At 40.8% G+C, this 15,415-nt stretch overlaps 1 protein-coding gene across 3 annotated transcripts in view; it reads left to right on the top strand.

The window, feature by feature from the left end:
• Window positions 1-15,415, top strand: part of ATP2B2 (ATPase plasma membrane Ca2+ transporting 2) — a 423,952-nt gene that overhangs the window by 222,074 nt on the left and 186,463 nt on the right. For all 3 annotated transcript variants that reach the window (XM_069083950.1, XM_069083948.1, XM_069083949.1), the window contains exon 3: window positions 14,690-14,887. In XM_069083950.1, coding sequence (XP_068940051.1) covers window positions 14,690-14,887 — 198 coding nt within the window. The remainder of the gene's footprint in view (window positions 1-14,689; window positions 14,888-15,415) is intronic.

Below are 15,415 nucleotides of genomic sequence, written 5' to 3'. Positions count from 1 at the left end.
AGAGAGAGACAGAGAGACAGAGAGAGACAGAGAGACAGAGAGAGAGAGAGAGAGAGAGAGACAGACAGAGAGACAGACAGAGAGACAGAGACAGAGACAGAGAGAGAGGAAAGAAGAAGAAGAAGAACAGCAACAACGGAGGGGGGTCCCTACATTTCAAGACAGACAATCCTATAATCTTGGAACTAGATTGTCTAATTCAACCAGTTCCTTCATTTCATCGATGAGGAAACAGAGACTAGAAAAATGAACTGATTTGAGCCAGATTGCTAGTACTAGGACCAGGACCCAACTGGATTCTTAATCCAGTGTTCTTTGCACTGTACACAGTGGTCCCAACATACAGGTGGTATGACTTTTATGACCAAGAAATCATAGTCACAGAGTGTGAGAATATGAAGGGACCTTAGGAGTTATCCAATCTAATTCCTTCAATTTTCAGAAGAGAAAAGAAACGGAACCCCAGTGAGGCCAACTGACTTACCTAACATCACACAAATAAGTGGTAGCTTAACTTCCAGCTTGGGCTAGAACAGAGATCTGGGTCCACTTTAGCCGCCTGGAGGAAAGGCCACTTGACAAGATGTCAAGAGCTTAATGTTCTAGCCTTGGCTCTGCCACAAATTTGCTATGTGAACTTCAGTGAATCCCTTTACCTGGGTCTGGGTCTTTACTGACTCTGTACAATAATAATAATTTTAATGATAACAATAACAACTAATACAATAGTAGCTTGAAACTGCATTGAGACTTTTGGGACTCTGTAGAATTCTTTACAATGGTTGTCCCATTGTCTCTTCACAGTACCTAGGTGAGAGGTAGTGTAGGTACTAGATCTGTTTTGCCAATGAAGACAATGAAAGACAAGGTGACATGATCAGAGAATCTATTTATCTAATTTATTAATCCAAAAATTATTAAGAAACTATTAAATTCCTATCACCGTATTAGGTACTTCAGAAAACATAATACAGCCCCTGGTCTCCAAGTTCCTGCAAGATAGCTGTAGAAGAAAGTTGTATACTTTTTCAATGGGATCATGGACCCATACCCCATTCTCATATCCCTACTCTGAGCCCTTTGTGCTCTCTCTCTCTCGTTTCCTCCCTCCCTTTCTCTCTCTTTCCCCATATATGTATATATATACATACACATGCATATATGAGCACATATATTTCAAGCTTAAACACCAAATAAAATGAGCATTTCCATGTACAGAATACTACTGAAAAAGATTATACTGAAATTTAGAACTCTATTATACAGATTTTCCTTTTTAAGTATGTAATAAATTCAACATGTAATTTTCAAAACTGTCTTCCTTGTGTATATTTCCTTATGACCTTTTGTCTTGTTCTGTGCATATATACAAAATTCTTCACTGATCTACTCTATTTTTCTCATTCTTTCTTAAGCAACCATCTCAATAGCTTGCCTCTCTCTCCCACCTCCCTACCCTTCAATTAAAAAAAAAAGATCAATATTAAAACCCTTGTAACAAATATCTATAGTTAAGCCAAACAAATTCCCATAGCAACCATGGCTCATTCTGTGAAATATTATGTCTCATTCTGCATCTTGAATTTCTCACTTCTCTGTGTCAGGAAGTACTAGCATTCTTCATTAATCTTCTGGAATCATAGTTAGTCATTACATTGGTCCGAGTTCTTAAGTCTTTAGAAGTTATTTTCTTTTATAATGCTGTTATTGTATAAATTGTTTTTTTTTTTTGGAGGGGGCAAGGCAGGGCAATTGGGGTTAAGTGACTTGCCCAAAGTCACACGGCTAGTAAGTGTTAAGTGTCTGAGGCCATATAAATTGTTCCCTTGCTTCTGCTCACTTCAGTCTGCATCAGTTCATATACATTTTCCAAGATTTATCTGAAACCCTCTCTCATCCTTTCTCCCAGTGCAATAATATTCTACCACAGTCATCTACCATAGTTTATTCAGTCATTTTGCAATTGATTGGCATCCCTTCAGTTCTTTGCTATGACAAAGAAAAGTGCTATAAATATTTTTGTACATGATGGATATCTTTCTTTTTCCTTTTGTCTCTTTGTGGGTATAGCTTAGACCTACTAGTAGTAGCCCTGGTCAAAGGGTTAATTACTCAGTTTAGTGACTTTTGCGGGTTTAATTCTACATTGTTTTCCAGAATGACTGTACCAATTCATGACTTTACCAATACTATATTTTTGGGATTGTCTTCCTCTAACCTAGGCCTCCAACAATTTGTCATTTTCCCTTTTGGTAATCATCTTGATCCATTAATAATTTTGAACCTTTTTCATATAGTGTTGATAGCTTGGATTTCTGCTTTGAGATGTAATTGTTCATATAGGATCATTAGATCTAGGATAGGATTTTGAGGCCATCTAGCTAAGTTTCCTCTTTTTACAAATGGGAAAATTGAGGCTCATGGAGGGAAAGTGATTTGCTCAAGGTCACACAGGTACCAAGTGGCAGAGCTAGGATTTGTCATTAGGTGACTCCAAAACCAATAGTCTTTTGCATGGTTTCCCCTCAAGGTCACACAGAGAGTAAGTGGCTACAAACTTGGGGCTGGGCTTCTACCCAATGATCCCAACCTCTACCATTCTATGATTTTCAGTTGCCAAGTAGCCCCTCCCCAAATCATATCATGTAGGTGTCTACACTCTAGCCCCTGTCTAGGCATCGGACCACTAGCCTTCTATTTGTATTGAACACAAATGGCTTACTACTTTTAGCAGCCCGGGCAGCTGAAAATCATGCCTTCATCCCTTCCACCTCTCTCTTCATATTTGGCTCAGACTGGGTTGTCACTTCCCAGAGTGGTGCTATTCCTGGTCAAAGTCATTTGGGGGAGAAAGAGGGATTGTTCATAGGAGCTCCCCCTCCTTCTGTTTCCTATCTATTCTGTTTGCAATGATACCACCTTGCCTTCTACCTCCCCTGGGCTGCCTCTGCTTGCAGAGAACAGCATCAGTGAAATGATGTGAGGATGAGGTAATTGATTGGGGATCCAGACTTCCTGGGCCAGATCTATCACGGCTGAGACAGACCCTGGCTGGAAAGGTCAGGGTTTGTTTAGTCCTGTGCTCTCCCCAAGGGAACTCTTCCTCAAGCTTCCAAAAGCACTTTGGCAGATACTAATTGGGGTGAGCCACATGGACCAAATTTCTCTTGCAATTCAGTGGGCACAGAGCATGTCTTTAAGGACCACTTTTCTGGGCTGAAATTAACAAGAAGAAATTGAATGAGCATTGGAGTTGGTGGGAGGAGAGTGGAAAGTGTGGAGAGGGAAGAACTTAGATTAATAATAAGGCTGTATAGTTCTTACTATGTACCAGGCACTGTGCTAAGTACAAGTATTATCTCATTTTATCCTCACAACAACTTTGGGAGGTAGTGGCTATTATTATCCCCATTCTGCAGATGAGGAAGATAAGGGAAATGGGTTAACTGAAAAATTTTTACATTTTACAGATAAGGAGCCTAAGTTGAACAAGTTAAGTGACTTGCCCAGAGTCACACAGCTGATAAGTATCTGAGGCAAGATTTGAACTCAGGTCTTCTGACTATAGGCCCAGCACTCTATCCTTTGTACTACCTAACTGCCTTGGTCTCAAGTCTTAGCCCTGACAATTAACCAGGTCTGTGATCTTGGTCAAGTATCAATTGTACAACTAGGGGATCAGATGAGGGGTTTGCTGATAAATGTTTAACAACCAGCTTTCTGAGACAAAAAAAATTGTACACAGTTTACTTTTTCAATTTAGTCTACATTATTAACATTTTCCCCATCACTGTCTTAAGTCTAGACAATCAACAGAATTAAATCAAGCCCTGATTTGTAGCATTTACATATTTCTGATGTGTAAATATTCTCCTTGAAAATTTAGCAGTCAGCTTGAACTTAGAGCTGATTCCAGTACACCCTTGGGTTGGGCTCTGTGGTCCCTAAGGCTCTCTCTAGCTCTAAAATCCATGATATCTGATCATTTTCTGCACCTTTAAAGTGAAAGGTTGGCTGGGTTAGGTAATCTTGGAGGCATCTTCCAGCTGTACCATCTTCTGCAAATCCTTTTTCTAACTTTACCAGCTGTGGGATTCTAGGCAAGTCACCTTGACCACACTGTGTGAAATGGGGATATAAACACTTAGCAATTCCCACTACCCAGAGTTCCTGTGAGAAAATCATTGTACTTGGAAATGCTACATACATGAGTGATTATTGAAATCATATTACTAGCAACAGCAGGGATAAATGTCACTTACTGAGTTTAGTCTAAAAACTCATTATCAGAAGTAGAGGGCAGTGGGGAGTGGACTAGCTTGGTAACACCACATATGAAAAACACCAGTGATCATCACAGATGATCAGTGTTGAAGGAGGCCTCCCAAACATGCTTGGTCATCTAGTATGTCCTTGAAAAAAAAAAGAGTCCACAAGCTTCCAAGACAGCCCATTCCCTGGCCAGGATAGCTCTGATGATTAGAAAAGTCTTTCTAATACTGGACTGACTTCATTCTCTTCTCCAGCTTGTACTCATTCCTTCTAATACTGTCTTTCAGGGCAGGCAAAATGAGTCTGCTGCTTCTTCCAGTTGATAAACATTCAAATGCTTGAAGAAAGCCACCATGTTCCCTCTGGGTCTTAACTTCAAAAACAAACTAACAAAAAAATAAGCCGAGTTTGCAAGAACACAGTTTTTAAAGGTAGGCAGAAACCTTAGAAGTCAGTTCAACTCTTCCATTTTTACAGATGAAGAAACTGAGGCCCAGAGAGATTAAGAGACTTAGTTTATGTATGAATATGAGATAAGTAGTATGAGACAAAGCTGACCTTGAGCCCAGGTCTCTTGGCTTTAAACTCAACATTCTTTACTCCAGACATGCCTTATATAATATGGTTAAAGTCATCTGCAATTGTCTTGGTCTGGATACTCTGGAGTTTGTTAATATCCCTCTGAAAATATGGAAGAGAAAGATGGTTCCCTTGGTATGCTCTGATCAGTACAGGGTACAGTTGGGTTGTTCTGTCCTCTCATTAGGACCCTGTTCTTCAATTTCAAGTTCACAGGCATTTCCCACATCCACTAAAACACTCACAGTTCTGTATTGCATCAATAGAAATATACTGTTGGTATGGTAGGATGGAAGCATCTCTTTGTCAAATGGCCTTACATTTGATCCTCCATTTTTTTTGCCCTTATGGCCCTGGAACATAGCACCATGTTACATATACAGTAATTGAATGATTAATAAATGCTAATTGAATCAAACGGAATTGAATGTAGGTGAAAGCCCATTTAATAAATGGACAAGTGAGGCACTAAAACTAATGTGATATAATAGCTAATATTTATATAGTACCCACTATGTGCTGGGAATTATACTGAGACAGAACAGGAATGAAATAAAAAATTATGATTTGGAGGTCAAATCTGAGTCCTGTTGACTAGGTGAGACCTTAGACTGGTCATTTCTTTCTAGGCTTCAGTTTCTTTTTTTGTGAAAAGAGGGAATCAGAGCATATGATCTCTAACTTCTTTTCCAAGCCTAAAATTTTCAGATTGTAAGTTTTCACTACTCTTTGCCTGTCCCTTGGTAAAACACTTGGGGAACACAAAATGATGTATGGCCGCAGGAATTTTCAGCCTTAGTGATTTTATAAAGAGAATGGGCTTCTGGGGTCTGCAGGATTGGCATATGTTATATATACCTCTACTTATAGACAGCTCCTTGCATAGTATGTGGGAAATTCAGAAGCACTCAGATCCTCAGAGTCAGGGAGGACCTTAGAAGTCTTATAGATTCATTTATATCAGAACAGAGATGCCTTTTACAATAACCCCATAGAAGTGGCCATCTCTTTTTGAAGACCTCTAGGGAAGGGGAAGGTAGGGTATACATGCTGGATATGAAATCAAGAAGCTTTGTGTTGGAATCTTGTGTGAGACTTGCCAGCTGTGGGACTCTTGGCAAGCCACTCAAGGGTGGCTTTTTTTTTTGCCATTTTACTCTGTCAAAGAACCATAAAAATGCATAGAGCATCTACTTCATGGGTTTGTCGTAAAGACCAGAAGAGACCATGCATGTAAAGTATTATTTTGAAAATTTCAAGATCATCTTTTGTAATATCAAGGTAGCTCATCCCCCTGGGACACTCTTGCCCAACAGGAGCTGTTCTGAAAAGCTGGAACAAATGATGGCTGGTTATATGGCAAGAAATTTAAGGAATCAACGGATCTATGGTATCTTGGAATGATACCTTTTTTTTGTATTGAGAAAAAACATTCTTAGGAAAATGCATTGAAGAAGCTGGTTGAGTCTGGGAAGGCCATTGTAGCTACAATTCCCATAGTGTTTGGTCTTAGGACTTCCCTACTTTGTGACCATTGTAGTGGGTAAGCTCATCATTTATTCCACTGCATCGCCCATACATGATATAGAATGCAGACTTCTTAAGGAACAGGGACTATATAATTTTTGTATTTTTATTTCTAACACCTAGAATAGCTCCTGGCACATAGTAGGTGCCTAATAAATGCTTATTGACTGATTGATTAAAAATATGAACCAGAAGTGGAAGGGTAAGTGAAAACAAAGATTGGGGTCAGAATCAGCCTGGAGTTGCCTATGTGAATTGTACCAGATGTGCTCATTCCTAATCTCCTGTCATCTGACATTCAGCTGCCATTTTTAAAAAAAGTTAGGAGCCTTCTCTGGTTCCATCAGCTCTCCTTGATTTCAGGGAGTGGGCAGCCTTCTTTTTCTGTTTCTAAGTCATGTACTCCTCCTTTGGCTGCCTCTTAGGTCCCAGTTTCCAGGCTTAGCTCCATCCCAGAGCTGAGATGACTAACACCCTGAGCACAATGGCAGATCCAACCTCCCCTGACTCAGGTTACAGTCTGCACCTGCCTCCCCAGGGCACTCACTTTGATGAGTCATCAGCACAGGTATTCCTAGACCTTTGGAATTCCCCTAGTCCCTTAGTTATTATTTCACAGTAGGGAATATTTTAAACTTGCAGACAATACTATATATACCCAATTCCCACCAAGAGGTAGTGGGAGGGTATTGCCTTAATACCTATTCCTTCGTCTTTAATGGATCTCCAGGCCCTGTAGAGGCTCTTATTTTGGTAGTTCTAGACAAAAAGTCATGGCACTGCTGACATAACTGAGAAAGGGAATTTAGTCTAACCTCCTTATTTTACATATAAGGAAACGGAGGCCCAGGGAAGTAATTTGCTGAAGGTGATATAGGTATTATTGGCAGAGCTGAGGATTGAATCCAGTCCTTCTGTCCTGTGATGTGGTTGAATGAATAATGTATCTGGGGTTGGAGGACCTTGGTTGGAATCCCACTTCTTAACTAGCTTTGAAACTTTGGGCAAGTGACTTTTCCTCTCTGGGCCTCAGTTTCTTCATCTGTACAATAAGAGAATTAGACTAGATGACCTCTAAGTCTGTTTCCATCTCTAAACCAAACAGAGGGCTCTGTTGGCATCACCCCCATGCTCACCATGGTTTGTTGCTTTGTAGCCTGATTTGCTTGTTCAATATGGGCAAAAAGAAGATTTCTTGCTAAGCTAATTGAAAGAATTGGGACCCCAGCTATCTCATTCTGGATTTCCAGATTCAGTGGTTCCCAATGGGCCATACAGCACCACCTAATTCCAGGGCACCCTTTGACTATTACTTTTATACCACAACAATAACTTGTAATTGTAAGACTTCAAAGTTTGGAAGCCATTTCATAAACATTATCTTATTTTGTCCCCACAAATATCCTGGGAGGTAGATACTCAAACAGAGATTGGATGATTACTTACTTAAATCATGGGCTTTTTGACCTGGAAAGGCCCTTAGAGATGATTCAGTCCATTTCCCCTCCACTATCACCTCATTTCTTAGCTGAAATCTTAGACTAATGGGGCAGCCAGGTAGCACAGCGAGTAAGAGCATCGGCTCCAGTATTGGGATGAGCTGGGGATCAAATCCGGGCTCAGATACTCAGCACCACACCCAGAAATAACTGGCCGTGTAACCTTGAGCAAGTTACTTTACCCTGATTACTTAAAAAAAACTTAGACTAAGAGAGAGATTGATTTGCTCAGCATCATCAAGGGTGGTAGCAGTAGAACAGAAATTCAAACCCAAGACCTTTGACTCAGAATCTAGGGCTTTTGTCCACTTTAGTATAGTATAAGGCCTCTAAGAAAATAGGAACTCAGAGAGGTGAATGGATTTTCTTTCTTTTTAAATGAAATTAAATCATTATTACATTATTTAATTTAACAAACATTTATTTTCTCTTCCTTCCATTTTCATTCTCTCAACTGAAAAGGAAAGAAAAACAAAGTCCTCATTACCCATGTCCTCCCCAAAATGATCACATTCCATAATAAAATCCAAAACCTTCTTTTCCACCCCCAGCATTTATAACATGAACAAATAGCAGAAGAAATTCCTGCATCGACTGTGTCTAAAAATGTTGGTTTCCTTCTGCCTTTTAAATCCATCACTGTCTGTTAACAGGTGGGCAGCTCACATTCCTCACTCATCCTCTGGAGCTTTGGTTGGCTATTGCATGGATCAGAATTATCAGATCTGTGAATGGATTTTCCCAAAGTCAGAGAGGATTCTAAGCCTGAGTAAGGGGTTGAGCCATGTGATCTTGGAAACCTCTATCCAAATTGAAAATTCTTTGACTTGGCCAAAAGTCACTCAGCTGGCCAGTGCCAGAACTGGGATTAAAACTCAAGGCTTCCTGATTCCAAATTTAATACTCTTTTCCTCAATGCTATACTGCCTTTAGTTAGAAAATTGTAAGAAAAGAAAAAGTACAAACAATGCCTCCCACCCCCCCCCCAAAAAAAATCCGCTCCTTCCTCCCAAACAGTCACACTCCATAATCAGATCCAAAGCCTTCATTTTTTTTTTTTGCCATTTTCCAAGTTAGCTCCTCTAAGTTTATCTGGAGGTATTTGACACAGCATATTAATTTTTAATATGCTAAACGGTGAGATGCACTGTAATCTAAATTGAATCTCAAAAAGCCATTAGTTTTCCCCACTGCTCTCTGTTGTTTATACTCCCCAAAATAGGCTTGTTAATTTCACAGCTAAGTAGTGGGTTCATAGCCATGGCGGCACAGCCCAACAAGCAGCATAGGGTCTCCTTGCAAGGTGCTAGCACTATCTGGTCCTCAGAAAAGGACCTGATCTGCAAATTTCTTTTTAGACAATCTATCTTCTGGGATCCTCTTGGTGGGATGTGGGAACCCTAGAGATGATGATGATCATTTATATAGTGCCTTACTGCCTGCAAAACACTTTACATCTATTATCTCCTTGATCCTTAAAAACAACCCTATGAGTCAGTACTTTTATCATCCCCATTTTGCAGAATGAGGTTAAATAATTTACCCAGCATCACCTTGTTCTTGTTTGTTGTTATTTGTCCTTTGTTGTTGAAGAGGACCAATGACATCAGGAAGGTGATGCCATGACTTGCAAATGAATTGGATTTAAGTGAGGCAGGCTCTGCAAAGTCACTAGCCTCATTCTATCCTCCATAGCCATCTGGGTCCAGTGTCAAGATATAGATCAGGACAATGGGAGATGGCCCTGGATACAGTAGAGTCACCTGGCTAATAAGTATCTGAGGAGCCAGCCCTATCTGCTATGCCATTTTGCTTCCTAGATTTCTGGATTTGTACTTGAGAGACCTGGGTCCGTTCTCGGACAACATTCTCTAATGTCTATTTGAAACTTCTTTGGGGGGAGGAGAATGGGAATGTTAGAGCAAACCCTTCAGGGGACTCTTCATCCAGGTTCTCTTTCTGGTCCTCTTCTGCAGTCAGTACTTGCCAGCAGCTCATATTTCTAAAATTCTTTTAAGGCTTATGAAGTGCTGGTCTCACAACAACCCTGAAAGGTAGAGGCCACAGATAGTATTCTTCCATTTTATAGATGAAGAAAGTGAAGTCCAGAGAAGTGTTGTGTTGTCCAACATTGAAGAAAGGGGCAGTATCCGAGTCAGGGTTTAAAATTTGGGTCTTTCAGGTCCATGTTCAGGGCTTATTTCCATCATATCATGTTATTAATTAATTAATATCTTTACTGGAGTGAAGAAGCATTTATTAAACCCTTCACATATGTAAAGAACTATGGGGGGGGGGAAGCTAGGTGGTGTAGTGAATAGAGTACTGGCCCCGGAGTCAGGAGGATCTGAGTTCAAATCCTGACTCAGATGTTTAACACTTACTAGCCGTGTGACCTTGGGCAAGTCACTTAACCACAATTGCCCTGCCCTCCCCCCTCCAAAAAAAGAAAAAAAAAGAAAAAAGAACTATCCTAAGTGCTGGGAATACAGAGCTAAAAAGAGGCTCTCAGAGGGGTTGAGTGCCTTGTCTTGGATCTCATAAGGAGGTGGGATTCAAGCCCAGGTGTTTTTGACTCTACATTCAGTGCTCCATCTGTTATACCACAGAAGTGGAAGATGTGGCTGGATAAGTAGGATTGAGACTACATCATACTGTGACCTGTGTCCTCTGACCTCTCTCATCTCTCTTTAAGCAACAGTAGCATGATGTTTGTTTCTATTTTAAAGCAAATTCCATCTGAGGTTGAATTTAGAGAGATCTGGTATGCAGGCCTTGAGAAATCGTCATCTCCCCTGAACTCTGTCCTCGTGAGACCACATGTGGCACGTTATGTTCTGTTTTGGCCAATCCATAAGGACCCCCGGTCTTATCCTCCATCCTGCTTCTGTACTCTCAGCATAGTCAGACCTTCCCAGCTGCTTTACTGCTGTATTCTCTATGCATGCATCTATCTCTACCTATACCTATATCTATATATATTGCCCTTTACCTCTATCTATGTCAATATCTATACCTATATCTAAACGTTTATATTATCTGTATCTATCTACAGATACGTTTTTCAGAACTCAAAGTGCTATGTCAATGCCAACTACTTCCTGAGGTCTCCTATCCAACCAGACTGGTTTCCTTGCAGTTTGTCCAAGAGGCTTTGCACATTTTTGCCTGTGTCTTTGCCCATACTAGTATGCCGTTCCTCAGGTCTTCTGGCCTTCCACACCCTCAGAAGCCTCATCTCCATGAAATCTTTCCAAACCACCAGAGCTGACCTTCCTTTCTCTGGACCATCACTGGTGACTGCCTGTATCCCTTTTTGTTGTTGCTCCAGACCCTATGGTTACATTACTCTACAGGCATTTCAGAATGTCCATGGCCCATTATTCCACAACTCGGAGTCTTAGAGAATTACTTGGAACACTGTTGAGTCATTTGTCCAGGGTCACACAGCCAGTATGGATCAGAAGAAGGACTTTAATTTGGAACCTCCTAACTCAGACACTGTCCCCACCCACTACTCCACACCACCATTCATCAGGCAATCGCTAATAGAATGTTGAATTATGGAGATCAATCAGAAGGTTTGCATGGCCTCTCCTAATTCTAAATCTATGATCCATTCTATGATCTGGCCAATGTGACCTCAGTTAGTCAAGTTTCTTCCCTTTTGGGGGATCTCTCTGTTTTCCCAGATAGAAAATGAGAGGATTAGACCATATAATCTCCATGGTCTCTTAAAATCTAAAATTTATAGTCACATTTGTATAGCATTTTAAACTTTATCAAACACTTTCCTTCCCATTGCCTGTGTGGTGAGAATATTTATATAGCTTTTGAAGGTTTGAAAAAAAGTTTTACATTTATTATCTTATTTAATGCTCTGTAAAATAGTGATTACCCCCATTTTTCTTTTTTTTTGGAGGGCAGTTGGGGTTAAGTGACTTGCCTAAGGTCACACATTGTGTTAAGTGTCTGAGTTCAGATTTGAACTGAGATCCTCCTGACTCCAGGTCTGGTGCTCTATTCACTGTGCCACCTAGCTTCCCCCAACCTCATTTTTCAGATAAGAAAACTGAGGCCAAGAGAGGTTAAGTGATTTTTGACTTGTGTCAAGTTGCTTGTAAATATCTGTCAGAATTTGAACTCACCTCCTCCTGACTCCAAAGTCAGCACTCTATCCACTGTGCCACCCATTTACTTTATCTTTGGTTTAAAGATGAGGAGACTGAGACTTTTGGATAACCTGTTTATGATTTCATAGCTAATAATAGTAATAGCTATTAATAAAATATATACAATATAATAGCTAATTATATATAGCTATATAATATATATATATATATTAGCTATAATAATAGCTAATAATAAAAGATTTGCTTTCTTTTTTACCATTTAATTCTGTGATGACACTGTTGCCTCTCTTTATGAGTCCCTCCCTTTTCCTAGGTGACTCAGTGGATAAGAGAAGTTGATAGGAAGACTTGAATTAAAATCTTACCTCAAGACATTTACTAGTTGTGTGACCCTGGGCAAGTCACTTAACCCTATTTGCCTCAGTTTCCTTATCTGTTAAATGAGCTGGAGAAGGGAATGGCAAAACCACTCCAGTATTTTTGCCAAAAAAGATACCTCAAAAAGGGATCATGAAGAATAGGCATGAGTGAAATGACTGAATGATAACAACCCTGTTCCTAGCATGTTTTCGTAGTGAAATTTGGTTAACATGAATTTAACCAGACTTAACCCGGCCCTTCCTACTTTTCCAATCTCCTTATGCATCATACTCTCTGGGATCTAGTGACTCCTGCCTCCTCGTTCTTCCTCCCACACCACACTTCATTTCTCTAATCGGAGCCTTTTCTTTGGCAGTCTTCCATGCCTAGAATTCTCCCCCTCCTGTTTCTGCTCCTTACCTTGGCTTCCTTCAAATCTTGGCTAAAATCCTTCTTTGCAAGAACCTTTTCCCCATCCCGCACCTTCCCTCTGAAGTTATTCCCAATTTATTCTCTATCTTGCTTGTACACGGTTGTTAGCAAGTTGCCTCCCGCCATTACACTGTGAGCTCATTGAGGACAGGGCCCTCAATATTTGCCTTTCTTTGCATCCTCAGAACTTAGCACCATGCCTGACTGCATTGGAGGATCTTGGGAAATGTTCTCTGATGTGACTCCCAGGGCAGCCTGGGGCTCATCCGTATCACAGTGGATGACCAGGGGAGATTTGTTTGCAGCCCTTCCTCTCTTTTATGTGCTGATGAGATAGAAGGGGCATTCTCCCTCTGTCCTCACCCACTGCTGCTTTGCAATGTCCTTTGACTGGTGGTAAAGAAGGTCCAGGCTCTGACTTCTTCCTTTGTTGTCAAGTCCTCCTCCTGCCCCTTTGAGTTTCTCATCTGGGGTCTGAACGCTCAGATCTAATCATACTCTAATTGTTTTGTTGTTGTGGAAACCATTTGGCAGGTTACTTTCCTGGGGGTGGGACCAGCAGAACACACAAATATTTTTGTTCCGTTCAGCTGTTATTTCTGAGAAAACAGTGGTAGGCGGGAATACTCTCTGCAGAAAGAGGGCTAGCTCAAGGCCTTGGGAGGTGGGAAAAACGGTGGACTTGAAACTAGGAGATGGGGGCTGTAAGCCTGGCTGGGCTTATGGCTCCCCTGTGTGACTCTGGGCTAGGGCCTCAGACTCCACATCTATGTATATCAACTAAATCTGCCATCCTTCCAGGGGCATTAGAAATGAAGTCAGATAATCATAATGGTGGCAGCTCCCATTTGGGGGCATACTTCACATATACATTTATACTTAAATTATCTCACAACAACCCTATGAGATAAGTGCTATTATTAATCTCCATTTTATAGATGAGAAAAATGAAGGTTAAGTGACTTGTTCAGGGTATTCTGAACAAACTACACATAGAGAAATGCATGCCTACAGGAAATGATTACAAATTTATTTATCTCAAGGCATAACTGGTAGATAACAGCTGTTAGATATTGCAGTTAAAGAAATTCATCCCTGATGGTGAGTTTTGAGCCAGAGGTCAACAGGTAGGGGAATCTTTGGAGGAGGGGACAAAAGCATCTTGGTGAGCCCTCTCCCCCATTTACTTCACCTACTGATGAGGCTATTGTTGACTCTTAGACAGGGTTAAATGCTTTTTCCAAAGCAGGATGTCTAGATTCTTGGTGTTCATTCCCAGGCTATTAAAATAAGTCTATTAAAACTTCACACTGCCCTAAGCCTTCTCGGGACACCCTTTTCATAAACGATACCTTGGACAGGGCTACAGATAACCTGAGAAGTCTTAAAAGACCAGAAAACTCAGCCAAATTGAATGTTATTAAATTTAATTAGGAGAAATATAAAGCCTTATAGGCTATGGTGAAATCCAGTTCTTTTGCTTACTGGCAGACATTTTCTTTTGCATGAGGCTCAGAAGTATTCTAGTTTACCCCTCATCCAAAGTTGCATAGTGAGTTAATGGTACCCAGCCCACACAGTAAAGCGCATTGACTCTGGCCTCCCAGGACCCAGCTTCTGATATTTACTAGCTGTATGACTTTGGGGAAGTAGCTGGGCTCAGTTTTTATTTGTAAAATGTGAGGGTTGGACTCCAGGATCTCTGAGTCCCCTTTCAATTTTAGATGTATAATCTTGGAGGAGAACCCAGGTCTCCTTTCTCTCAGTCCCAGTGGTATCTTCACCTTACACATCACCTCTTATTGGAACCTGGTTCTCCCTTTCCTCTACCTGGGGCTGGAAATCTCGGGCACTAAGATTCACTTTTTTTTTTTAATTTGTTCACAGGATTGCCGGGTACTGCTCCAGACCTAGAAAAAAGAAAGCAGATTTTTGGGCAAAACTTTATACCTCCAAAAAAGCCAAAAACGTTCTTACAGCTAGTCTGGGAAGCACTGCAGGACGTGACTCTTATTATCCTGGAAATCGCAGCCATCATCTCTCTGGGACTTTCATTTTATCATCCTCCTGGAGAGGGGAATGAAGGTAAGGGTAGATCATTGTTTGTTGCTGCTGTTAGCATTGGGTCTTCTCCCACCTAGATGTGCTGAGAATCATCAGATCACAAATTTTCAGAGCTGAAAAGGTATCTTAAGGGGTCATGAGGTCCGAATCCATCATTTTAGAGGAAGGAACTAAGTCTCAGAGACAAATGATTTCCCCAAATTCATAAAATAAGTCAGTGATAGTCCAGAGCCTAGACCAGTGCTCTATCCAGTCTTCCAAGTAATAAGGAAGAAAGGAAGCATTTATTAAGCACCTACTGTATGTCAGGCACTGTGCTAAGCATTTCACAGATATTATCTCATTTGATCTCATGATCATCCTTGGAGCTGGGTACTATTATGATAGTACAGTTGAGGAAACTGAGGCATATAGAGGTTAAATGACTCACTCAGGGTCTCACAGCTAGTAAGTGTCTGAGGCCAGATTAGAACTCAGATTTTCCTGACCCAGAGCTTTTTCCACTGGGCCACCTGGTAGCTTCTAATGCAGCTACTGCTCCCTAGTACA

This window comes from Petaurus breviceps, unplaced genomic scaffold, assembly GCF_028583685.1.
Source record: "Petaurus breviceps papuanus isolate PSGF00001 unplaced genomic scaffold, PetGlider_PUasm1.0 174, whole genome shotgun sequence".
NCBI classification, from domain to species: Eukaryota; Metazoa; Chordata; class Mammalia; order Diprotodontia; family Petauridae; genus Petaurus; species Petaurus breviceps.
This window is presented reverse-complemented; position numbering and strand designations above follow the sequence as displayed.